The 24,678-nt window shown below is 34.5% G+C and overlaps 4 protein-coding genes and 1 non-coding gene across 8 annotated transcripts; 1 reads left to right on the top strand and 4 right to left on the bottom strand.

Moving 5' to 3' along the window:
- The first annotated feature begins 201 nt into the window (after nucleotides 1-201).
- Nucleotides 202-2,392, top strand: LOC102610297 (uncharacterized). 2 transcript variants are annotated; one of them, XM_052440218.1, is made up of 3 exons: nucleotides 202-400; nucleotides 1,915-2,063; nucleotides 2,136-2,392. In XM_052440218.1, the coding sequence occupies exons 1-2, from the start codon at nucleotides 257-259 to the stop codon at nucleotides 2,032-2,034; spliced, it is 264 nt and encodes an 87-aa protein (XP_052296178.1). In that variant the 5' UTR covers nucleotides 202-256; the 3' UTR covers nucleotides 2,035-2,063; nucleotides 2,136-2,392. The 2 variants fall into 2 exon arrangements, with proteins under 2 accessions (XP_052296178.1, XP_006483037.1); XM_006482974.4 differs by having other exon boundaries at nucleotides 1,915-2,392.
- Nucleotides 2,393-6,252: 3,860 nt separating this feature from the next.
- LOC102610605 (NAC domain-containing protein 83) lies at nucleotides 6,253-7,591 on the bottom strand. The gene is made up of 3 exons (XM_006482975.3): nucleotides 7,143-7,591; nucleotides 6,776-7,050; nucleotides 6,253-6,680 (listed from the first exon to the last, which is right to left on the bottom strand). Exons 1-3 carry the CDS (start codon nucleotides 7,321-7,323, stop codon nucleotides 6,387-6,389), a joined length of 750 nt encoding a protein of 249 aa, XP_006483038.1. The 5' UTR covers nucleotides 7,324-7,591; the 3' UTR covers nucleotides 6,253-6,386.
- An 8,520-nt stretch (nucleotides 7,592-16,111) lies between these two features.
- On the bottom strand, nucleotides 16,112-18,990 carry LOC102610916 (glycerophosphodiester phosphodiesterase GDPD3). Its single transcript, XM_006482976.4, has 8 exons — nucleotides 18,785-18,990; nucleotides 18,462-18,655; nucleotides 17,884-17,943; nucleotides 17,698-17,778; nucleotides 17,374-17,574; nucleotides 17,187-17,282; nucleotides 16,651-16,847; nucleotides 16,112-16,579 (listed from the first exon to the last, which is right to left on the bottom strand). The coding sequence occupies exons 1-8, from the start codon at nucleotides 18,882-18,884 to the stop codon at nucleotides 16,393-16,395; spliced, it is 1,116 nt and encodes a 371-aa protein (XP_006483039.1). The 5' UTR covers nucleotides 18,885-18,990; the 3' UTR covers nucleotides 16,112-16,392.
- Nucleotides 18,991-21,316: 2,326 nt separating this feature from the next.
- On the bottom strand, nucleotides 21,317-24,340 carry LOC102611221 (delta(3,5)-Delta(2,4)-dienoyl-CoA isomerase, peroxisomal). Of its 3 annotated transcripts, none has more exons than XR_001508596.3 (3): nucleotides 23,435-24,147; nucleotides 22,732-22,977; nucleotides 21,317-21,682 (listed from the first exon to the last, which is right to left on the bottom strand). XR_001508596.3 is itself a non-coding variant. In XM_006482977.4 (3 exons), exons 2-3 carry the CDS (start codon nucleotides 24,072-24,074, stop codon nucleotides 22,787-22,789), a joined length of 831 nt encoding a protein of 276 aa, XP_006483040.1. In that variant the 5' UTR covers nucleotides 24,075-24,082; nucleotides 24,184-24,340; the 3' UTR covers nucleotides 22,341-22,786. The 3 variants fall into 3 exon arrangements, 1 of the variants encoding a protein (XP_006483040.1); XR_008054262.1 differs by having other exon boundaries at nucleotides 21,317-21,611; XM_006482977.4 differs by lacking the exon at nucleotides 21,317-21,682 and adding an exon at nucleotides 24,184-24,340 and having other exon boundaries at nucleotides 22,341-22,977; nucleotides 23,435-24,082.
- TRNAQ-UUG (transfer RNA glutamine (anticodon UUG)) lies at nucleotides 24,175-24,246 on the bottom strand. Its single transcript has one exon. It is a non-coding gene; the product is annotated as a tRNA-Gln (tRNA).
- Nucleotides 24,341-24,678: the final 338 nt, after the last annotated feature.

The following is a 24,678-nucleotide window of genomic DNA, read 5'->3' as shown; positions in this document are numbered from 1 at the left end:
TTAGGTACAACTGTGGCACCGTGCCACAGTTGCACCGTAGCCTGATCCTACTAATAAATAGCTTTAAGCTCAACTCCATAATTCACTTCTGTTCTGTGTAATTTGCTTCTTTCAGGAGGCCCAAGAATAAAAATGAGGCCCAAAATGAGCAGTTGCCAAGATTAGCCCAACGGCGGCAAAACCTAATTCCATAGAAAACCAAAGTAGAGAGTGGGATTGGAAAGCGGAAACTGAAAAGTCGGGAGAGGGAGATAGAATGAATATGGGAGGAGCATTTTGGGGGACAAGAGTAATGGAGATTGTGAAAAAACATGACTCTGGAGGGCTCGTTTGGAAGAGAATAAAGCTGACGACTACTCGTAAAGCCAACGCTAAGAAGCGTCTCCTCCGAGTCTGGCAGGTATCCCCTTCTTCTTCCTTAAACCCTAAGCATTGGATCATCTAGGATGTATAGTTACTGGGTTTATCATCAGGATTCTCTCTTGAAATCTGATTCTGATACGAGTACTTTTCTCGGCTGCAAAATTGTGATCCTGACATTTGATTTGTCCATATGAATACTGTCTTAGAATCAGTAATATCTTAGCCGGTTTTGTAAGATGCACTCTATGCCTGAATGTTGGACAAGAATGGGTGCTTGTGTAACAATAAAAATATCTCAACTCATGAGAATCGAGGTTCTGATTTGGTTTCTTCTGAAGGACTATTATTAGGGAAGGTTGTTAGTATCTGGGTCCGTTTGGTTAAGTTAACATTTGTATAGAACTCAGGGTCAGGGGCTGGCATACCAACATAATCTTGCAGGGCTTAAAATTTGCCTGTCTCAATGACATTTGATATAACTTATGAGTTAATGCCTATTTGGTATGACGTATCTAATAGCTATAAGTGCTTATTTAATCCCGTAAGCTCTTATCATAATTTTTGTTATTGTTTGGTTGCTTTTTTAGTAGAGTTTTTGGAGCTTAAATAAGTTATTTTGTCTCTACTAACAAAAGCTCAAATTTTGGGCTTTTGGGAGTAGAGGTTGAAAAGTTCCTTTTAAATGTTAAAGTATCCAAAATATTCTCTACTTATTTGACAATCTTATTTTATTCTTTTCATAACATAACTTAAAAAAACTTGCCTATTAAAGTAATTTCATAGATTTTTAATAAAAGCTCTTATTGATAAGCAAACAACTAACTTTTTATTATGTAAAAGCTCTATTATCAAAAGCTCTACTTGATAAGTTATACCAAACGGAGCCTTAGTGTATGTGTGGGATGCTACTTGCTAGTGCTGTAGGCATATATTAAGTTAGAAGGAATACTGTTTATGCTCCGCTCATTGTAGCAAGATTTATCACACTAATTTGACTGATTGCCATCAACTGTTGTAATGCCAGCATCAAGTTGATAAGGAATGAATCTGCCTTCTCTGTTTCTTCTTTGCTTCTTCTCTTTTGCCAGGATCCAATTAGTCATAAATCTTATGATATATGCACAGAGAAGGCTGTCAGCAATGTACCTATTATTTCATGTGTGCAGTTTCAAATGAAGTAATGGTTTGGGCAAAGATCACTCAAGTACAAATCAGATGAGTTCCAGTTGATTTCGGTAAAAATTGTATAACCAAGTTTATGTAAGTCGAGCAGTGCAGCCATGATTGCTGGCCACCTATCTTATTCATGTGCCTTCCCTAGTCCAGGGATCCCAGAAATCGAAAGGCCTCAAGAATAACTCAACCTGTGAAATGAATTTGTTTTTTTGGCTTCCATATTTTCATTTGTAACTATCTGATTTCATCATATATTCCTTTGTGTGCATCTACCAACATAATTTAGGCTATGCTACTTTTAACTGCGTTCTTAGTGTATGATGTTGGTGCAATTGGTCAAAATTTGAAGCTGTGTAAATTGCCCCCTCCTTGCAGAACGAGGCTGTCCTAAGGGCATGTTCTGAGCCACCACCTTCAAAAACTTCGGAGTTTAGTGCTGATGGAGGAGGTCAGGGAGATAGTGGAGGCAGCCAGGCTAAGGGACAAAATGACTGAAAAAAGTATAGACGGACCCTTAAAGATAGGTGTTTTTGGTGATCGGTGGCTTCATGATGACAAAATGACTGAAAAAAGTATAGACGGACCCTTAAAGATAGGTGTTTTTGGTGATCGGTGGCTTCATGATACCAAACTTTTTGTTATGTTTTCATATTAAAACATAGTCAAATGTTGTAACTGGCCACTCTCCTGATCTTGATGAGGATTAAAATATTAATTTATGGCATGAAAAGTCTCAGGCATGGAATTGGATGGCGGCTTATTCCTTTTTGTACGAAATGCAGTTATAATCTCTTATGACTCGGCCACTGCCGAAGTGAATAATCAAGGTGAATATTAAAAAAGTTTGAATGCTCATGATAGTGACACAAGTCTTTGACTGGCTGCCTGACTTGTAAGAGACTGTGGAACTTGTAATCTATGGCTCTTGTTTCTTAGTTGTTCTTTCTGGTCTTCTGTAATTATATTTGATCTGACATGGGCACAAACATTTCAGTTGCATATTTGCTTAGGAAACCTGGTTTGAGACAGTGAAAAGAGTCCATTGTGTTTTTGCACTTTGCTTTGAAAGTTCACCTGGCAGTTGTTTGTTCAGTTATGGAAGTGTTAACAGGGTTGTGAAAGGATATGCTGATTTTGCTTTCATACATTTGATTGAATAGATGATCAGTTGTTTTTACAGCATGTATTGGTGTCATTGCCATGTTTAGGTCACTTTTGTTGAAAGTTTTGATGGAATATTTTCTCTATCATAAAGTCATAGGTGGGATAACAGTGAATCTTTCGTAGAGATAACGTGGTTCGATGGTAACATGAACAAGAAATCCGCGGAAAGAGAAGTTGAAATCTTTCGCCCTTGGCTTTAGTCTCCTTCTCCAGCCCAGAAACATGATTTTGACATCGAAAATGTTTAGACGAACCTTAATGAGTGTCCCTTTATAACTGTTACATTTTAGTAATCCTCACGGTCATCTAGTTCCCTCCTTGCGCAAGTTCGTATTCTTACACGCAACTCTCTCTAATGGGTGTGGTTGGTTCTGTGGAAAGTATTCTCAAGTACTTTACGTCCTTTAGTGTAACAGCTGATAGTGCACGGCCTGTGGCTGAAAATATTCAAGATTGCACAAGTTGTCTTTTGGCTGCAATTACGGCATGAACATGCAGCCGAGAGCTGACCCACATATACAACGTAGGTGGTTGTTGCAAATAGGCAAAGCAAAAGCAAATTGCCAGAAATATCATTCACCCTTTAAACTCAAGATGCCTTGTTACAGGCAACTTTACCCACCTAATGTTTTAGCTTCTTAGTAATAGCCAAAGTTGTAAAACAATAGACTATTCTTGTCTAGATTGCTCGAGACTTTCAAAAGCTTTGGATCCCTTTTAATGATAAAATGAAATTGAAATGGAAATGAGATATAGATTTAAAAGATTGATGATAAGCACATTTGCCGTGCTGGTTGTTGCGGAGAGGGATCTTTTAGTTGAGGTTGAATGAAGGGGACCCCATGATGCTTAATTATCTGATTTAAAACATATTACTATTATTTGAAGGTAATTAAAATTTTTAAAAAAAAAAATAATAATATCGGAGGTGTCATTGTTGCAGAGATACCAAGCAACCCCTTTTAACTTAAATTTGTCCAAACAAGCAGCATAGAAAAGTGGTTGGTTTGGAAATGGTCAACTTACATAATTGATTATACATTCCCTGTCTGCAAGGCATTACATGTAAAATGTCAAAATTGCCCACTAATGAAAATGACCCTTATTTATTGTATAATTAATTTCTAAGACGTACGAGAGTAAAGTTCAATTTGATAATGCTGTAAAAATTACTGTTAGTTGTGTTATAGCAGATCGGTTAAACATTTGGTAAACTTTCATTAAAAAGTGATATGAGCTTTAAAATAGTTATATATGTTTAATAAGTCTTATTGTTAAATTACTGTAAGAATGTAAATAATTAAATTAAATATAATGTTGAATAAAATTTCTTTTATATATAATTGAATTGAGAAAGAGAGAGAGTGAGAGTATTTGTTATAGTGTATATACAATCATTGATAATTAAAATAAATATTTTATTGTTAATTTTATTTTTTTTATTTTGTTATCTCAAACCAATTCATAAAAATAATCATCTCTTTAAAGTTAGTGATTTTATTTCCTAGTTAATAAGCATAATCTTAGTTTTTTTTATAATATATATGGATTTGTATTAACTATTAAGTATAAAATAAATTCTCAAAATCATAATTTGAAAAACTACGACTTCCTTATTTTTTAAAATCTGTTTTAAAATATAATAATTTTATTAGAAATAATTTATAAAAAATTTACAAAATATTAAAATTAACTTTTAATTTTTTTAAATTTCTTTTTAACTTCCTCAAAATAATTCCAAGCAGGACATAAGGCCGTAACGACAACGGCTAAGGCTTGTCTTCCTTTATGAAATTGACCTAATCACGATCAGGTGAGGCTAAGTGGCTGACAATCAAAAAAATTTATTGTGTGGTCTACCAAGACGGCCTGCCCACGTGATTTGACAAAAATGTCTTAGCCCAAGTCAGCAATTCACAATCTCAATTCAATCCAATCCTTTTTGTCATGAAAATGAAATATTGAATTATAGAAAAAAAAAAAGAAAAGAAAAGTAAAATATATATATATAGTGACGTGAAGAACTCCAACAGCCAGAGCCAGGCCTATGCTTTTCTAAAATCTAACTCTATCCCATTGTCACAAGAAAGCTTTCTGTTCTAGTCGGCTTATTTTTTTTAATCCTTTCTGGGTTTTAATGAAATGGGTCTAAGCCAATAACCCCGATTAATGAACTATTAAGCTCATAATCAAGCTTTATTATAAGCCGTCCCGTGTCTGTCGGGTGGCCACCTGTCATTCACATAAAGGGCTTGTGACCCAACTATCTTGCATAATATGATTATGATATCATTTATATCTGTGGGGTGACACAACCTAACTTACAAGTTTTGTATTTGATATATTTTACAACTACCTGAATGAATAATTATTGTTAATTATCGTTCGATAAGTTGCAATTCATCTTATTCTACGATTCCATGTTGTCTCGGTCAACTATAATAACTAGGTCCTGGCCATTGCATGTACGACACGTGTCGACACATGCAGTGAAGACAGTTACTAATTTCTTTTGATTACATGTTTATTAAATGTATAATACTACATCCTACATACAATACATTAGATGGAACACAGAGTCAAAGTTGGAGAATTTGTTGGGAAATAGTGGGGACGATCTCACAGTGGATTACATTGTTTCATGTGCTGGTATGAGAGAATTCTAATCCTATTTGATATCGGTTGTTTAATTTGCAGCGTTTTCAAACACGATATTTTTAATTGTAAATTAAAGTAAACTGGAAACTTGTATGTACAAGAAACTTAAAAAACTGTCCAATTATTATTATTACATTGGAACTGAAACCTTTGCTGGATTGTGCAAGCAATCACTTATTTATCGGCACTTGAAAGTCGTAGAATCAAAATTTTCGGACCATTGGGACCCCAGGAGCTCAGCTTATTTTCAAAATGCTAACCGTCCTCGCTCAAGAAATTCATGTAACTTGTAGCTTACTACATCCACCAACTGGTCTTATAATTTCAAAATTTAGTTAGCCACATGTTCCCTACAGCAACATACCTACCTTTTTGTGCTTGACAATTGTAACAAATGTTGTAGAAAAAATGTCAAGAATGTCTGTTCCTGTTGAACCCATTTTAGAATTGCATAGATTGAATTAGAGCGTGTTTGAAGATTGTGATTTTTGGGTTCGGGCTGAGAATCCCTTTTCAATATCGAAGAATTGGGTTCTCCATTGAATCACGAGATTGCAAAAGATCAAATGCTTATTCTTGTTCTCCATCAAAAAGAGTCTTTCTTTTGGCAAAGTTCATACGGCATACATATAGATATATATGCTGTCTCTTTTCTGACTTTTTTTCAATTCTATTCCCCTGAAAATCATTTGCCTTTTAGTAAAGAAATTGGCTCTGCGTGGTAACCCAAATAAAGTTTTTACATGCACAAGAAAAAAAGGATAGTTAAATTAATCACAGAGATAAGGAGATTTTGCAATTAATTAAAACTAACGCCGATTTTTTTTTTTCCCCCTCTCTGTTTGATATCTCTTTTTCTTGTAAAAGTCGATGATCATCACGGGACAAGAGTTGCAAAAGACTAAACGACCAAACATTAGATTACTTGATGATGATGGATAATTGGGTATTCTGATTTTTCTAATCAGAAACGCCAATTACTTGTACAGAACACTAATTAAAAAGAGAGAAATTATTGAAAATGTTTACTGCTGTTTTCTTCTAAAGTAAGGGAAGCTATTGCAACTACTCTCTTCATGATCGTCTGATTCATTTGAAGAAACTTCAGTGACTCCACTTGAGCCTGAGGAAGATGAAGTTGGAACAAGGTTCAAGTCAGCCCTTTCCTCCTTTCTCATAAAATCATAAAAAACCGGCTTGGGCCCGTTAGCCCTGGTTCCTCCAATTTCGGTGCACGTTTCCTCATCCTCACTCTTGGCTCCTCTTTTCTTCAAAAAGATGCGGCATAGAACCCAATTGTCCGTTGCCACAGCTGGGGTCTTCACGAGTAAAACAGTTGATAATTAATTGCAAGACAATGTCTGATGAATTGGGAATCCCAGCAATTGCTATGAGAATGAAAGTATAATTTTACCTGGGCAAAGTTTTTCTTTTGAGGGGCATTGGCAGCAGTAACAAGGCGGTATTCATGCATGATCCAATCAGTCCTAGAGCCGTGTGGTGGCTTGCCTCTATAAAAAACGAGAGTTTTTTTCATTCCCACGATTTGGTTGCCCCTGGAAGTCGCAATTTGCTTGTCAAGCCCAGTTGCCTTCCAATAACCAGACCCCGTGGCCCTGTTCGATCTGTTCCCGTTTGGGTACTTAGCTTCCCTTGTGCTGAAAAAATACCTCTCTTGCGCCACATCACCTAAAAAAAAAAATCACCCAAAACAATTTGATGACGCGCCAGCGACAGTTGTGTTTGTTCGCACGCAATTGCAAGGTAACATGTACACATACCTGGCAAATCCCAAGGATCAGACTTGCAAACATCAACTTCTGGAATTATGGAAGCGGGCAAGGGGCAGGCAAAAATCTTGCGCTTCAAGTACTGAACAACAAGTTCTTCGTCCGTAGGATGAAACCGGAATCCCGGAGGCAGTCTCAGCACACCATTCTTCATAAAATTGATCTTCTCCATTAATCTTAATCTTCACTGTAACCGAAAAGTCTTTGCAAAGCCCAAAACTCAGCTCAGAGCAAACTTTGTTAAAAACCCATCAAATTTAGTGAAAGACTGAGGAACATGAAAAGAACGGGAACGGGTTGGCCTCGGCTGGGTAAATTGAGAGAGGGGGCTGGAAAAGCGAGGCTTCTTTATAGATTGTTAAGAAGAGGAACAGGGGAATAAATAAGGGCGACCCATTTTGGCGTAAACAAGACTCAAGCTCTTTCTTTTCTGTTTTTTTTTTTTTTTTCTTTTGAAGCCAACAACATTTAAGATTTAAGCGCAGTTAATTAATTTTGGGTCTATACGAAAAGGCTAAAATTTTTTATTTGAACGAAACCCCCCCACGATTCCTTCTATTGCTTTGTGTCTGTAGCTTTGTTCCTATACTTCTGTTTCGACCTTTGTGTGTGGGAATAACCGATGCTGTTAAAGCGCTTTTCAACGTTTTCTTTTGCTTCCATAATTCCTCTTTCTTTATTACTTCTTTCTCTGTCTTTTGCTCTAAATCACCTTTTCTTTTCTTTTTTCCATTTGTAATCAATTTTGAAAGCACAATAATTAAAATATATCTTAAACATCCACCTTTACATGCCAACTAACATTTTTCAACCACTCACGAAATTATACCAATTCCCATTACATTTGATAACAGCTATAAAATTGAACACGCATATAAGATGAATTATTATTATTATTATTATTATTATAAATCAGAATGTGTTCGACATGTGAGACATTGTATGTGTACGAAACAGATAAGTTATGGGTTTAGATGTTCTGGGTATATCTTATATAGAATATAAATATTGACCGTCTAACGTATTTTAAAAAAAAAAAAATTGTTTTCTTTTGTATAAATGTTTAAGAAATTTTTGGACGGTGGTGGGGGCAGTTTAGTCCTGGCGCGCAACTTGGGGTTCTCTTTGCCCAGCCGCAACTGGAATAAGGGAAGGGGGGAAGTGGGGTAATTTAGGTAATTTACATAAAAAGGGTGACTGAGGAGAGCCAACGCCTCGTGAGGGTGAAGTCACCTGATGTCATGCTAACAGCTGTCGAACACCAAAAGCTTTTAATGGCGTGAAAGGTGAAAGTACAAAAGTAGCCCCACGGCAAATACGAGGGTCAGGGGTGAGCCTCAGGGGCCCGCCCTCTTAAGTCTTTACAATTATACATATCGTTGCGGTAAGGCGCTGCTGATCCCGCGGGGAACAAATTACTGTTGGCTGGCTGTTTAGTTGGTTTTCGGAATCAAAAAAACACCCCCACGAAATGTCCGTTTCATTTTCTTTTTCTTATAAAAAAATTGTTTTTTTTTTTTTAAAAAAAAATTTCAAAGACTCGTAGTCTTGCAAGCAAAAGCAGCATTTATGCTTCCTACTTGTGCCTTGGAAATAGGAATCTTGATTTTTTTTTTTAATTTTTTAATGAGGTGTTTTTTTTTTAATCGTCTAATTTAGTTATTTAGAGATCTGTCTTTGTCATTGTCGGGGTGGGGCAATCATCGAGCTGGTTCAAATAGTTTCTTATCATTTTCTAAAACCCGAACCGAAATCAAAAGGTTCATATATTTTTGCATCAAATGAGAACGAGCCTTGCCATTTAAATGTGCAGCAGCCCCAGCCATTGCATACACACTCGCCGCACTGTCTCAATTCTCTTCGAGATTTATGGGCGCGTTTGCTGCCTGCATTGCATTATGGTATATGTATATCATATTTGGTGCTATATAAATTGTAGCATATGTGATAATTTTTTTTATCATTATTTATATTATTATTAATTTTAAATTAATATTATTTAAATTAATTAATTAATTATTATTAGTTATATTTAAATTATTAAATAATAATTAATTTTCATATATTTATTATTATAATATAATACAATTATTAATTATTTACAAGGGTACCAAACGCACCCTATATAAATTAACACACTCTTAATTATTCTACCTCTAATACATTCTAAATTATAATCTACGTTATCAAAATATGCATTTGGTTAAAAACAATTGAAAACTTTAGTTTTCTTTTCTTTAAGTTTAATAACATGTAAATATAATTAAAAAAATGAAAAGGTCTTCTTTAATTAATATTCACGGAACTTGATGGAGACAGGAGTATGAAAATTGGAAGTAAAAAGCATAGAATTCTTTGGTGTAATTATAAAATCTAAGTAGTCCAATAAAAGCTTTTTCGTCTTTCATGAATTATATATTATATGTCACAACATATATAACAATAATTTTGTTGTTCTAACATAAGCATGGATCAAGAAGATCAATAGAACATAATACTTGTAGTATCCCTCAAAATATCGTTAGACCTTGACTTGTGATATTAGTTAGATATTATTAATTCATTGAGTTTTGGTAAATAAGATCTTGGTACAAAATTAGGTAAGGATAAATGTTATTTTATTAATGTCCAAATAACAATTGATATTTTCATCTATATATTTATATATAGTTATTTTCTCATGTGGGCGCCCTCATTTTTTTTTATACAAACATGCTATTAAATTATATGGTTTAATGGACTCAGTGATTTAATTTATTAGTAAGTCATGTAGTTTAATAGAATCAACATTCAATCAACTATAAAGTCATATTGCTTATTAATGGATCCATATGAAAAAAAAAAAAAAAGCGCCACAACTAGCGCGCGCGTGTGTGTATGTATGTATATGAAATTGTATTTTTACTTCGAAAAGATATAAGAACCCCCTCCCAAAAATAAAAAATAAAAAATTCAATCAAACATAAAAAAATCTTAAATAACTTTCTAAAGCATTTTCATTCTTAAACTCTAGCAACATCCTAACACGAGCACATATAAAGTGCAATTTCATATCTTCAATCAGTCGGCAAAGTTTGCTTGTTAAAAAAAAAAAAAATTAAATCAACCAAGACAATCCTAACGCAAATTGGTATTTTTTTTTTACTTATTTTAGTGATGCCAATAACATGGGATTAATATTGAAAAAAATGGGATTAATTAGTTAATTACATTTTATTATACACGCATTAAGATGCGTGTTAAACTCAACTAATTATTTCGTAGAAACTAATAAATTATATTTGATGCTTCGGGGGGTCATCGAAATTGACAACTCATTTGAGAAAAGGGCATCCTCTCTTTTATCTTTTAAGTAGTTGTTGTTCATAAGCTTATCTAAGAGCACATAGAAAGAATCATTTTGGGGGTAGAAGGGCATTTACATCATTTGGACGAGGCGTGGCCTCGTGGGAAGTAGTTGAGGGAATAAAGATAAGGGGCCTACTTGCCTCCAAAACGACGGGCACCCACGTCGGATTTAGGGTAGCTGACAAAACTGCCACCTTCAAATGATGCCCCATCTCAAGATTTTCGCAATCTTCTTGTCTCGCCATTTTTGATTGAATCAGCTGGAAATTTTAGGAGAAATCGTCTACAAGAGTCTCTCTTGCAGGAAAAGACAAATATGCCCTACGAAGACTTTTGCTAGTTTGATTTTTTACACAATTTTTGGTTGTATTAACACTAATTTCTCTTTCAAATAAGTTGTAAAATTGCACTTTTCTGCTCCTGCCAAGTTATACAAACTGTCATTTTTATACTGATCCATCGGAGAATATTTTAATGAAAAATTTTTTTAAAAAATTATAAATAAACATTTAGCAAATCAATAATTCAAGGATCCTGTGAAATTTTTTATAATAAATTTATAAGAACATGTAGAAATCGATTGGAAATACAAAATTATTAAAAAAATCGATAATTCATATATGTGTTTTTATCCAAGTATTTGATTCCCGCAATTAGATTTAAATTAACATTATTCATGATCCTAGCATCACATTAGCAGAATAAGAAACGTTAGATAACATTTTGTCTTCAAAACAACTCAAAAGCCAATGGCTGTATTGTAGTTTTACGCTCACAGCAAGGGTAGTTAGGGGATTAAAGAAATGAAGTAGAGGTAACGTGGGACAGTTGAGATTTAGTTAAACGGGGAGCCTCAAACATTGACAAAAGAAGAAGCCCAACACCGTAAAGAGAAGGGAAACTCCTTTTCCACAAATTCATTTACAAAAAAATAAAAAAATCTGAAGGGATAATTTTTTTTATAAAAAAAAAAATCAATGAATTAAATTTTTTAAATAAAAAAAATAAAAAAGAAGAGATTCCCACCAAAGCAAATGCTCTCACGCCCACTTGGACTGAAATAGAGTATGCACAGGAGAAAAGTAGGCTTTCGTAAGCCAAATTGCGGCTCTGATTTTTTTGGCCCACCTTTTGGATTTTATTTTATTGTTTTAAATTAATTTTAATACAATTTCTCTTTTTAATCCTTTTTTCTTTTTTTTTTTGTTGTTGTTCTGTGAGTCAAAAGGAGTTTGCGTGTGGGTGTTGAAGAGGGTTTTAGGGAGTAAAGAGAGAAACGTCAAAGGCTACAATTATTGGGTTTTGAGAAAAATATGCTGCCGAGCGGAAGCTGTCTAATCTTTGTGTGCTTCGACTTATAATAATAGTCTATAATTTACAAGTATTATTAATAAGCTGTCTTTGTGCTGGCGAATGGCGATGCCGATGGGTCTGGGTTGCTTTCCCCCTCGGCTCGTCTTTTCATTTGAAGTGAGGCCACTTTGGTAATTTGAAGTGAGGCACACCTTTTTGAGATTGCCCTTCCCAGAAGCATTTGAATTCCATGGACTGGAGTCACACCCGGCAACTTCTTACGTGTTCACATTGTAATACAAAGAAAAGAGTTTTGAAGGAGCGGTGAGGGGTTTATTAATTATTATGCTTTAACTTAGACGGGTGGTTGATATTTGGTAAAAAATAATGCAGAGTGGGACTCATAGTTTAAATAATTGAAAATCTTTAAAATGTAAATTGGAGCAATACATTCTAATTGTGTATAATTACATAATATTATATTGCCCCTATTTGTATTTTGTAAAATGTTGATGTGCCCATGTAAGAACTAAGAGATATTTGGTGGTGTTTTTGAAAAAAACAAAAACCATCAAAAACATTTTTTAAAATCCCTATTTTTAGTTTAATTTGAATAAATGAAAAAAGTCCTGTAGAATTTAAAACAAGTTTTTGGTTTCCTTTTAATTTATTAGTTTTTAAAATTCCTTTTTTTTTTTTTTCTCCGTAAAGGAGATTTTGTGCGAAAAATGCTTGGGTTAATTCGTATATTACTCAATATTTTTTTGGAATCATTTATCGCAAAAGACTTTTAAACTAGCCTAATAAATCATTATGGGTATCCTTATCAGCACAAGAATTAATTTTACTTTAATTTGAAGGAGCGGCCTTTCATTAGCTTTTCTAGTCAATCTGTAATTGATAAAAAAAAAGAAAGAAGCATTATTAATATTGCCTTTACGACATACAAGAATACTAAATAATTAATCCAAGAACATAATTAGCCAATCTTTAATTTACATCTAATTATTAAGTGAAAAGAGGTGCTATTGGTGAACAGGAAGCCGGTATTGGAATAATTCTTAATCCTTTACGTCAATCATTAATGTATTATACCCTTTATTTTTCTGCTTTTTTTCTTTGGGCATCATGTGCCATGTTTTTAAAGTGGTTCCTTCATCACTATGACACTGATTTTGACATAAACAATTCATATTCTAAAATTATTCTCATGTATATATATATATTGAAGTCGTAACTCGATCTCATCTTGTTCCAACAAATATACAAAAATAAATTGATTTTATTCAATAAAATATACGCCACAAGCAATCATATAATACAAATTTTAAATACCCACATATACATCAATGCATGAATCAATTTTCTATCTCTTATTTTAAATCCAATTGGAACAATTTCTAGAACAAAGGTGGAGAAAAATTCAAAAGTGGCAATTGATTTCAAAGTTGACCCATATATGTACATATGTACACATCATTACATATATGTCATGATGTAAACGGCTTTCAAAAGAGACAACTTTATCACGGAAATTTTTGGCCCAATTTCTTCAGATTCAAGCAAAAAATTGTCAACCCACAAGAAGAAGAAAGACGGCTGATAATTTTCCAAAAGAATATATGCAAAGCAACATACAAAAAGCAGATAAGAAGATGGCTGCCTTAATTTCTTCGGTTACAGGAAAGATAGAATTTTGAGACAAAATATAATCATCATTAAAGTTGAACCAAGACCCCAAACTTGCAGAATAAGTAGCAAATTAGCTAAAGCTGAATAGCTAGCCCCGGCCTTCTCAATTTTACTACGTAAACTTTGAAGCGGACCCGTGCCCGCAAGCTTAACACTTAACAGCATTGTGTTGCATCCAAATTGCCAACTGTCGGATGCAACCCAGCAACTTGCCAACCATTTGATTAGGAAATAAATTACTTAATTAACCATCCTCGCATCAACGCATGCTTTCACTTCTTAAAATGCCGATCTGCCCTTTAAGATTGTTTTGAACCTAAAAATGTCAACTTAAGAGTTTTTATAGTTTTGTTCGTGCTTTAAACCACACAAAAATCTAAACTTAGATAAGGACATATATCAGACAATTTAATAGTATTCTATCGCGTGACAGAATAGATTAAATAGTAAAAATATCATACCCATTATTTTACTATATGACAAAATCCTACTAATAGACTAGTACCACAGAATTTTCTTTCCCCCAAACTAATTGCGATTTGGGTATGTGGACTTAGTTAGCAGCTGTGTTATGTATAAATCTACATATTATCATAAATTATGGATGTGTCACTTGATAAAAATTTATTTAGTGTAGGCCAAAGCTTACAGGAGACAATTGTATGGAAGTCATTGAATAATTATTTAGCTTGGCAACAGGAAGTTGGGTAAAAAAAAAAAGAAGATGAATGCGCGTGATATTGTTAAAATTAATGAACCTGCAGGGTGGCTAAAAAAGGGAAAATGGTTGGAATGGATTTTAATCAGTTTCAAATTAATGATTATCAATTTGAACATAAGCTGATAAAATATTTCGTATAATTTGTCACTTGATTTGATGCTTAGACGTACATGTTGTGATGAACAAGAAGCACTTAAATGTTCCAAAAACAAAAGCAAAAAGTTAAAGAGAGAAAAAAAAAAAAAAAGTTGCTTTCAGAGCTTCGAATCTGAAAGCCGTCCTTCACAGAAACTTCGTTAAAAAAGAAAAAAAAAAAGGGGCCAAAGAGTCTTAGGAAAAAACATGCATGTGTGACGTCATAATTCACGTAGCATTGTAACTTAGTTACACAAATCGTGTATTGACATGTTCTTCGAAACTTACAAGGTACAAATTCCAGTACCGGAAGCCAAGTGCTGTCATTCTTTTAACTTGATTCGGTTCCAACTCCTATGTGCGTGCATTCATAAAGCACTTTTGCTTTCACAACTTTGCTTTTCAAAAAGCAACTCCGAAGATCTTCTCACTCGAAACACTAATAATTCAGGGAACCACTCACCGGTCACTGGATGAGTGTTAATCATAACTCTTTATGAATTTTCGAGTAGCAAACGCTTTAACGTGAACATCTTGGAAATAGCCAAATAGGTCCTGTTTTGTTACCCACTTTGTGTGCGATAACACGGCAGTTCTTGATAGAATGGCAGATACCGGTGTTTTGGGCCTTTCGTTTTAATTTGCTTTGACCAAATTTCTGGGCCACTATGGTAGAGGCTTGAGCTAAAAAAAAATTACTTTTCCTGACCGGAGAGAGACTGGGTTGAAAATTTGAATGGGCTTAAAGCCATTGTTTCAATCCCAAGGTAGCTAAGGCTCTGTTTGGTGTTCAAGGGATCTCGGGGAAGTAGCAAAATTCTTGAGAAAGTTGATCAATTCCGGAATTGAAGAACATCTGACAGAGGAAAATTTACCCGCTTCACATTCAAAATGACGAGAGAAAAATCTGTAAAGCACCAAACACTTTTCACTTTTGACGTGAAGTAGTTGTTGGCGGGTCATGTGACTTCTAATTATAACTTCCCCAATCTCTCTCTATCCAACTTGAATCTACTGACTAAAATGATGAATTAGTAACTTACTCAAATTGAAATCATTACTCGAAAACCATTTCACTAATGTATTACACTTCCTTTCCTTTTTTTTTTTAAAAGTTTTTATTTTTATTTTTTTGCTTTTCTGTCCAAAAATTACAACTTTTAAGCTTCTACTAATTGACAAAGCTAAGACATAATTAGTACAAAATGATGCAAGGGAAAAGGTCACTCTCACTCACCGTAAACAACGAATTAAATGTTGTTTTGTTTGACGTGAAGGTCTTAGAAATTGGTCCTGTTTGTTACGCAGTGTGTGTGTGAAAACATGACCGATCTTATTAGAGTGGCAAAAAAATCTGTGTTTTGGGCCTTTTGTTTTAATTTGCCTTGTCCAAATTTCTGGGCCATTATGGTTTGGTTGGCTTGGAGCTCAAAATTTTCATTTTTCCTGGGAGAAGATTGGGCTGAAAATTTGAATGGGCTTAAAGCCATTAAGGCTCTGTTCGGTATTCAAGGGATCGAGGGAAGTAGTAAAATTCTTGAGAAAGTTGAGAACAATTTCGGGAGTGAAGAACATCGGACACAGGAAAAATTATCTGCCTCACGTTCAAAATGACAAGAGAAAAATTCTATCAGGCACCAAACACTTTTAACGCGAAGTAGTTGATGGCGGGTCCTGTGACTTCTAATTATAACTTCGCCATTCTCTCTGTCTCTCCAATTTGAATGTACTGACTAAAATGATGAATTCATAGCTACTCAATTTGAAATCATTACTCGAAAACGATTTCACTAATGTATTACTTTTCTTTTCTTTTCTTTTTTTTCCTTCTGTGTCCAAAGATTACAAATTTTAAGCTTCTCCGAATCAACAAAGTTGAGAAATACATAATTGGTACAAAATGATACAAGAGAAAAGGTAATTACCACTCACCATAAACAACAAATTAAATGTTGTACGGAGGGGCAACAAGAGGGCCTAAGAGTCTTCATCATTTTACACTGTTAATGGTGTATGAGTTCGGTAATAAGCTTGAGTAAGAATGAGATTTCCTCATTTGAGAATTGGGGATTTGTTTTTGACTAGGAGCTTCCCATCCTCAGCAAAGACGATCTCTTCTTTAATCTCCTCCTCATTCTTAATGAAATCCGAGACTGCCTCAGTAATCTCGCTAACAAGATCAACGATGACCCCTTCGATGCCCATGAAACGTTGCATGTACACCACCTCTGGCACATTGCTGCAAATTCAGAAACCAAGATTAAAACTCCGCAACTGCTTCAAAATCAAAGTGCAAAATGTGCAGCTTACTTCAGTTCCCCGTATGATACAAGACAAAGCTTGGCCTCCTTGATTTTTTTTATTGCTCCAGGATTTTTAAAGATAGCTCTCACTTCAGAGACAATTCCTTGCAATTCGCCTGCCAAGCACACCTTAATGGCCTCATCCAAGGAGCTCCTTCTTACGTCCGTGTAAGTTTGGGCACCTCCATTTGTTAAGAAGAACACCTGTATTGCAGCCGCAACATCATTAGCAAGCACCTTCAGATATAATTCAAATAACTAATTTGGTTTTTGATCTGAATCTCAATATTAGATCAATAACATCAGTGCATCCGGGTTATTACACAAGAGAATCATAAGACACTATGCTATACTTTTGAATTTGGTGGGCGCGTAACTCAAAAGTATTCAGTAATTAGTATGCTCTATGATTCACAGGGCTATCATTGATTTCGAATATGACCCAAATCGCAAGTCCAATTGCCAATGTCATGTTACTTAAATGTAAATTATTAGATTATTTCATAGACAAGAAGCAACTGCAGAGGAGAGGTTGAATCTTACAGGGTAGGTGCTCTGGAGTTTCCTAATCAACAGCGCTGCATCAGGTTGAAAGCTAGAGAACATGATCGGTCTGCCCTGGGCATGTTCAAACACCACCTGCTCCACAGAATTTAACACATTTATATTATAACCCCAATGGCTAGAATTTAACCAAATAGTGTTTGATGCAAAGAAATTGTAAGTGTACCTTCAAGATAGCTTCAAGGGCATGCGTGAGTTCTTCCTCCGTGTAAACTAATTGATCATCAAACTTTAATTCAACATTAAAACCCACGGATTGATCAACTTTCTCAAAAGCCTCTTGCAATGTACATAGAGGAGTGTCCTTTTCAACCTTCCACTCAAATATTCTCCCATCTTTTGTTTTTCTAAGCATAGGCTTCCCCACCTGAATTAAGTTCATTAATTAACCATTAGAATCAATACATCATTAATTTTAATTAGAATAGAACATAATTAATTATGCACAGGGAGGTAGCAGCCGGTAGTCCAGTAGCCAAATGACACTTACATTTTCAGGGTCATTCTGCGGTCCATAGGAAAGAAATTCAGCTAAAGTAATGTCCGTAACCCTTTTCTCAATTATTTCACCCTAAATTAAACACCAATATTAGGAAAACAATTAATCAGCATAAATCAAGTTTACAAATAATAATAATAATAATAAATCCTCAGTCAAGTTTGAACAAAAGGTAACCTCGTCCTTGGTGAAGATGAAATTATCATGGAAAATAACCGGACAGCCATCTCTCGTCACCTACAAGAAATATTTTTGTTTCGTTCATGACAAACATGTTCTTGGCGCAACAAAGATACACGAACGGAAGTAAACAAGATCAGTACCCTTGTATTGTATTGAGATTAAAATTTAACAGTAATTACACAGAAACTAAATTCGGTCCCCATTAATTATTTATTAAATATATTTGGATTCTGGGAAACAGAAGAGAAAGCAAGCACGGTTTTTTGGATTGGGGATAAAGAGCCTGACCGTGACAACAAAATAAACGACCAATTAATCCATTATTTGGATTGGAGATAATTGACCGGCTACTTTATTAGACTTTGTTTTTAAAGTACACGTATGAGTTGACCAGACACGTGTATCCAATAAATCTGCGAAAGAACCGAGCTGAAGTCACATGCAATCGATCCCCTAAACAAACGGGGCTCGGTCGGATGCCATTTTGCCGCCACTAACCCCCCCCCCCCCAAGAAAAAAGAAAAAAAAAAAAGGAAAAAAATGATTCGCCGGAGAAAAAGATTTAGGCTCACCTGAACGTCGAATTCAATGAAGTCGAGAGGGTGACGAGCGGCTGCATTGAAAGAGAGAATTGTATTTTCTTTCATTGATTTCATTCTTTGATCGGACGACTGTAACATGTTCATCCCACTCCCTCTGTGGCCCATCACCACAAATTTTGGAAACTTATATCCACTCTTTGTCTCATCACCATCCTCATTAACCCCTGTGTTTTAATATAATCCCATTCGGAACCAAAAACTTAAATCAATTAACGCGACCTCTCTATATTTACAAAAACATTAAAGAACTTGAAAATAAATAACCTGTGGATTAATTAATAAAAGAAACTGACCTTTGCAGACGCGGGGTGAGTGGAGATAATTCAATGTAACATTTCCGGGAACTTGATCAAGATTGGGAACGTCAGAGACATGAACGGCTTTGAGAGCCATTTCTTTTATTTTAATTTTTGGCTTTTGCAAGAACTCAAGAAAAGGATAAGGGAAATATAAGAAAATACGCGACGTGAATTTGGAGCTTGGCTAGAACGTGACACACAAAAGGCCGCATTTAAAGTGTTGGTTTCGAATTTTTAATCGAATATTCCCTTGGCTTTTTAACTTTTTTTAAACTTTTGTTTTCTTTTTTTTTAGTTTTTGCAAAACTTGAAGTGAATGGGTTTCGGTTTTGGGCCTTTCCAGTTCAGTAATAATAACAACGTATGGCCTTCAATATCTGGAAGCGTGTCCGCGTTACGTGTCGTATTTGGTTTTAATTAACATGTGCCACTGCCACACCACCTTTCTTATCTTCATTTTTCTTTCCCCAAAATTTCCGCTTCCTTTTCTGATTTATTTTGTGCAACTATTCAACTAATATTGGATTAACAATATTGAAGAAGCTCAGTTTTCTTCGTACTTGCAGTTGTTGGATTTGAACTCATTCTTGATTTCTAAAACTCCGAGTTTTGCTTTTTAGTTGTTAAAAAAAAAAATTATAAAAGCACTAAGAGAGTATTAAGTCGTATTTAGAATTGAGGTGTTATAACTTAAATAGAATTATTAAAGATATAATAGATTTTTTATCATACAAGTAAAAAAATCATATTAATATAGCTTTCAAGTTACAACAATTAGTGTTTACTGAACATTTTAGTGCAATATCTTTTAAGCTACAGTTACAGCTACCTAATCTCAATCCCAAACGCACTCTCAGTAATCCGGAAGAGCATTAGATCTCTCTATTTTTCATCTTAAAGAATGCTTTAACCTCCTCGCAAAGTAGAGAGACGAGTGATATAAAAATATATGATTATAGTTAGCATACTTTTTTTTTTTCTTGATATCATCCCTCTATATAGGATCCTTTCTAATTCGCTTTTCCTTAATTCCTTATGTACTCTTTTATTATTTTAGCGATGTTAGACACATGACATAATAAAATTTGATTGTGAATTTAATGGTACCTATAAATACTGTAAATTTTTTTAGCATTGTGACTGAGACATTATAGAACTTTTTTTAAATTTTTTTTATTGAATATGATACATTATATTACTTTGAATCAACGTAATATGAATATATTTTATTAAAGCATGTGACATGGGAAAATTTTATTTATTTATTTTAAGGATATTATTATTTTATTACTAAAGTTGTTATGACATATCATGTCAAAAGACAAATTTCTATAATAAACACAAAATGCGGGTGAAACAACCATGCGATAGAACGTTGGATTTGCTAGTAAATGGAATGGAAGGCGTGTTTGGGGCTACAGGTCAAAAGACTGTACATAGTTTAATTTTTTTTCTTTCTATTAATGATGTTTGGGACCGTGAAGATTCTTATTCTTGAGAATTTTTTGGACCGTGCAGTGATGGTTGACGAGGAAGATTTTAATTCAACGGTTGAGGCATTCATGGTTGAATCTTCTAGACCATCGTAGAAATGAATTTAATATAAGACAAACTTTAACCTGCAAGCAGAAAGGATTTATACACATAAAAGGGCGAAACTGTTATATGTTACAAATGTGATAGATTTTTCCAGAAACAGGGAGATCATCGAAAGCAACAACGAAGAAGTTTCCAGATCGAGAGAGAGTGAAAATTAAAAAATAAAAAAAATTAAATAATCGAACACAATATTTAAAACTCATCAACAACAGCCAGCAGGAAAGTGCTAGTCCATTCCTGGGATGGGCATTCTCAATTTCATCATTAATTAATTAGCGACGGTGAGCGTAGTGGAATGACTGCTTTTTCTTCTTCTGTTAGACTTTAAAGTCCATTAGACGATTCCTTTCCGCTTCCGCCGAAAGCAGACTGCTGCTGCTACAATGTTTGGTCGGGTAGTGCCTTGCAACAGAACTTGTAGATTTTTCGAGAGATCGTGAATTTGATATGTCAACTGAGATTAATAAATAAAACGGGAACAGATACTTTGCGTGGTCACAGCTGAAATTGGATGTTAAGGTTTAAATTTGAAAGATCTCATTCGATGCCCTTTTTTTAGCAACACGTTCAATTGCATATGAGCAGAAAAGCTCCCCTTAATTTTCAGCCTCGAATTCAATTGATAGATTACAAATCTAGTTTTCACATTTATTGGTCCCTCAACATTCTGTTCATAAGCTATCATATTCTATATTCTCATTTGATTCAAAACCAGCTTACCATTTACTCAATAAAGTTCTAATCTTTAAATTCACAGTATGTGAAATGAAATCACGAGTTATCGGATATACGTTACTGAATAGAGAGTATGGTGATTGGGTATTAAAATATCTCCCATTGAGTTTGATGCAAAAGGTGTAGATAATGGTGAGCAATTTTTTTTTTAAAAGAAAACTTTAAAAATCAGTTTAAAAAAAAATAAAAATATTGACAAAAAGATAAAAGTATTTTTATTACTTTCTAAATTCTAATTGTGGTATGTCGGCGTTCTGACGTTGTTGTTGGCCAGCTTTTTTTTTTTTTTTAACAATTAAAAAAAGGAAAAATTTTAAAGGAACAAAAACATAACAAAAATTATTGCTTAGAAAAAACTATTACATATTCACATTTGAGATTTTAGATGGTTCGTGGCTTCATGCTCTTTTGGAGCTGAGGTGACAGTTTTTTGACTTGTCGTCGTCGGCACCTCTTGACAAAATTTTCACCGCTGTAGATGCTTGCTCTGCAAAATGAGCAAAGCCCACGGGCCATAAGAAGTTTTGTTGCCAGGGCCTTGTTTAATGTCCAACAAACCTAAAAAACAATGAGTAAGATCGGCCCAATGGGCTAGGAGCACCAAAATAAATAAAAGAAAAAGAACGAGCATTATTTGATTGTGCCCTTTCCCAAAACGAGGAAGTGCAGAAAGAGCAAAAGATTTTAATGATGCGATTACTTAACGGACTAGAGAATCAAAATTTAAAGTGAAAATGATTGATGGTGTTTATTTACTAAAATAGAGATAGGAAAGAGAGTAAAATATATAAAATTCACATGTTTTTGAAATTAAAGAATGAAAACTTGATTCCAATGAAAGGGTAAGGAATCAACTTCCTATTATTTGAACTTCTCATTTTTCCCACCCAATTTTATAATTTCACTTCTGTCCTCAAATAAAATAACAATAATAATAATAATAATATTATTATTATTATTATTAATTGTTGTTGTTAATAATAATAATAATATTATTATTATTATTGTTGTTATTTTATTTGAGGACAGAAGTGAAATTAATAATAATAATAATTATTATTATTATTATTATAAGAAATAATGAAATAAATCAATTAAGGTCATTTTAAGAATTTGTAATAATTCATTCTAATTTTAAGATAAAATAAACATATCAATGACAATATAGTTCATTCTAATTTAGATTCATACAACTAAAGTAAATAATTTATTTCGACTCTCATTTCCCACTTCGATTCTAATCCATTCTCATTCTAGCCCATTCTGACTATAGATTGGTAATCACACGCACTATAAATCTAATTATTGGGCAAAAGATACAAGATTTGATGACATAGAGGTGTTTCTCAAAGACGCAATATTATCTAATTAAGGGTGCGTTTGGAATTAAAGTTGGACAGCTGTAACTTAAAAACTACAGTACCAAAATATTTGGTAAACACTAACTGCTGTAACTTGAAAAATATGTTGATATAATTTTTTACTTCTATAATAAAAAATCTATTATATCTTTAATAATTTCATCAAAATTATTATTTATAATTATAATTTTTTTTTTCCACAGCAGATGTAACTTAAAAAATACGACACCTCAATTTCAAAAGCACCTTCCAAAAGGCCAATCCCAAGTATGAATGAAAGAAGAAAGGGGTAATAATAACATCAGAGCTTGGCAAAAACAGGCTTCCTCTTCTGGATATTTGAAGACATTGCCTCCTTCAAATCATCGGACAGAAGCATACCGGAGTTCCAAGTTGCCACGTAATCTAACCCTTGTTCCACAGTGAGCTCTCGGCTTCTCAGTAAAACCGCTTTTGTCCCGGTGACGGCAAGAGGAGATTTTTCAGCAATTCCTATCAAACAGCAGTCTCTCAGCTCAGCACAAATTGACTAGTGAGGAGTTATGAACTCTCCAATAAAATTATAAAATGTTTGTTGAGCAGTCTTATTATTACATTGGCAACTTAAAATTGACTGTCCGCACACACACTTCATTGCCACCCGGACAAATATTGGAAATAAAATGCTATGCTACTTGTTTACAACTATTATTTACCTATCTATCTATCTATATAGAGAGAAAGAGAGAGAGAGAGAGAGAGAGAGAGAGAGAGAGAGAGATGAATTTTGCAGAACAAACAAACTATCCTTAGTTTTCTTTTTTTTCAACTTAAAGTTATTGTTCAATTGAAATCCTTAAATAGAGTAGAAATGTTATAAGTAATAACCATTCGCACAGGACAGGAATTCCAAAATACTGATTAAAAAAAATATATAAATAAAACAAAGAGCTGAAAAATACCAACTTACCCTCAGCAACAAGCCTGACACCCTGATCCAATTCATAACTTGACCCGAAAACCCGAGAAACCAGACCCAACTCCTTAGCCTCCAAACCCCAAAACCTACGACCCGTCAACGCCAATTCCATCGCGTTACCATACCCGACAATCGCCGGAAGCCTCTGTAAAGTCCCGAGATCTGCCGTGATAGCCAAGTCAACCTCTTTGACCGAAAAAAAAGCATCTTTTGAACAGAACCGAATATCACAGGCAGTGACAATATCGACGCCGCCTCCGATACACGCCCCGCGGATAGAAGCGATGACGGGCTTCCGACATCGCTCGATGGCAGTTACCGCATCCTGCAAGAACCTGATATCTCGCCGGAACTTCTCGGAGAAGCGGCCGCGGTCGGTGGAAGTGGAATGGTCGGTGACGGAACTTAGTGTTTTCAGATCGATTCCGGAGCAGAAGTGGTCGCCGGTGCCTGAGAGGACGATGACGTGGACGTTAGGATTTTGGTCGAGGGAAGATAACGCCTTAGGGAATTCAGTGAAGAATTCACGTGATAGTGCGTTGCGTTGCGATGGACGGTTAAGATACAGATAAATGACTCGAGAATTTGGAGTTTTTCCCTCGATTTTTATCGATTTGTAACTCTCTTCCATCTGTTTGGCTGATGTGAAAAAGGCAAGAAAACTGAATGAAAATGGGGAGTCTAATAACACATGAAATTCAAATTTAAGGATAAAAAAAAAAACTACTAAAAGGTCCTACCGGGAGTCGAACCCAGGTCGCTGGATTCAAAGTCCAGAGTGCTAACCACTACACCATAGAACCAATATTTGTTAATATTAATGTTTTTTATAAATATCTGTGGGTTGAAATTGACTTAAAATAGAATTCAAATTGCCGAAACCTCATGCCAACACTCCATTCCATTTTGGCCGTCCAGCGGATGCTCGTTCTTTCCCCAATTAAATGATGAATGCAATTGGGTGATATGTTTGGTAGAAGATTGAATAAGAAGCTTATCACTTTGCAAATGATTGAAAGAGAGAGTTGTGTGCAGTGTACGGAAGCTTACTAGGTAGATGATTAGGGTGGGGTACACAGCTTTCACTTCAATGGCAATTTCTTATTTCTTTGATGACCTCGAATGATCAATTATTCATTCACTTTACTAGTTACGTTAACCTATCACAAAGAATGATGTGTCATGGACGAAACGTATTAAAAGTTTGCACAAATTAAGCTGAAATCAAGTCCTCC

Source organism: Citrus sinensis, chromosome 4 (genome assembly GCF_022201045.2).
Source record: "Citrus sinensis cultivar Valencia sweet orange chromosome 4, DVS_A1.0, whole genome shotgun sequence".
Lineage (NCBI taxonomy): Eukaryota > Viridiplantae > Streptophyta > Magnoliopsida > Sapindales > Rutaceae > Citrus > Citrus sinensis.
This window is presented reverse-complemented; position numbering and strand designations above follow the sequence as displayed.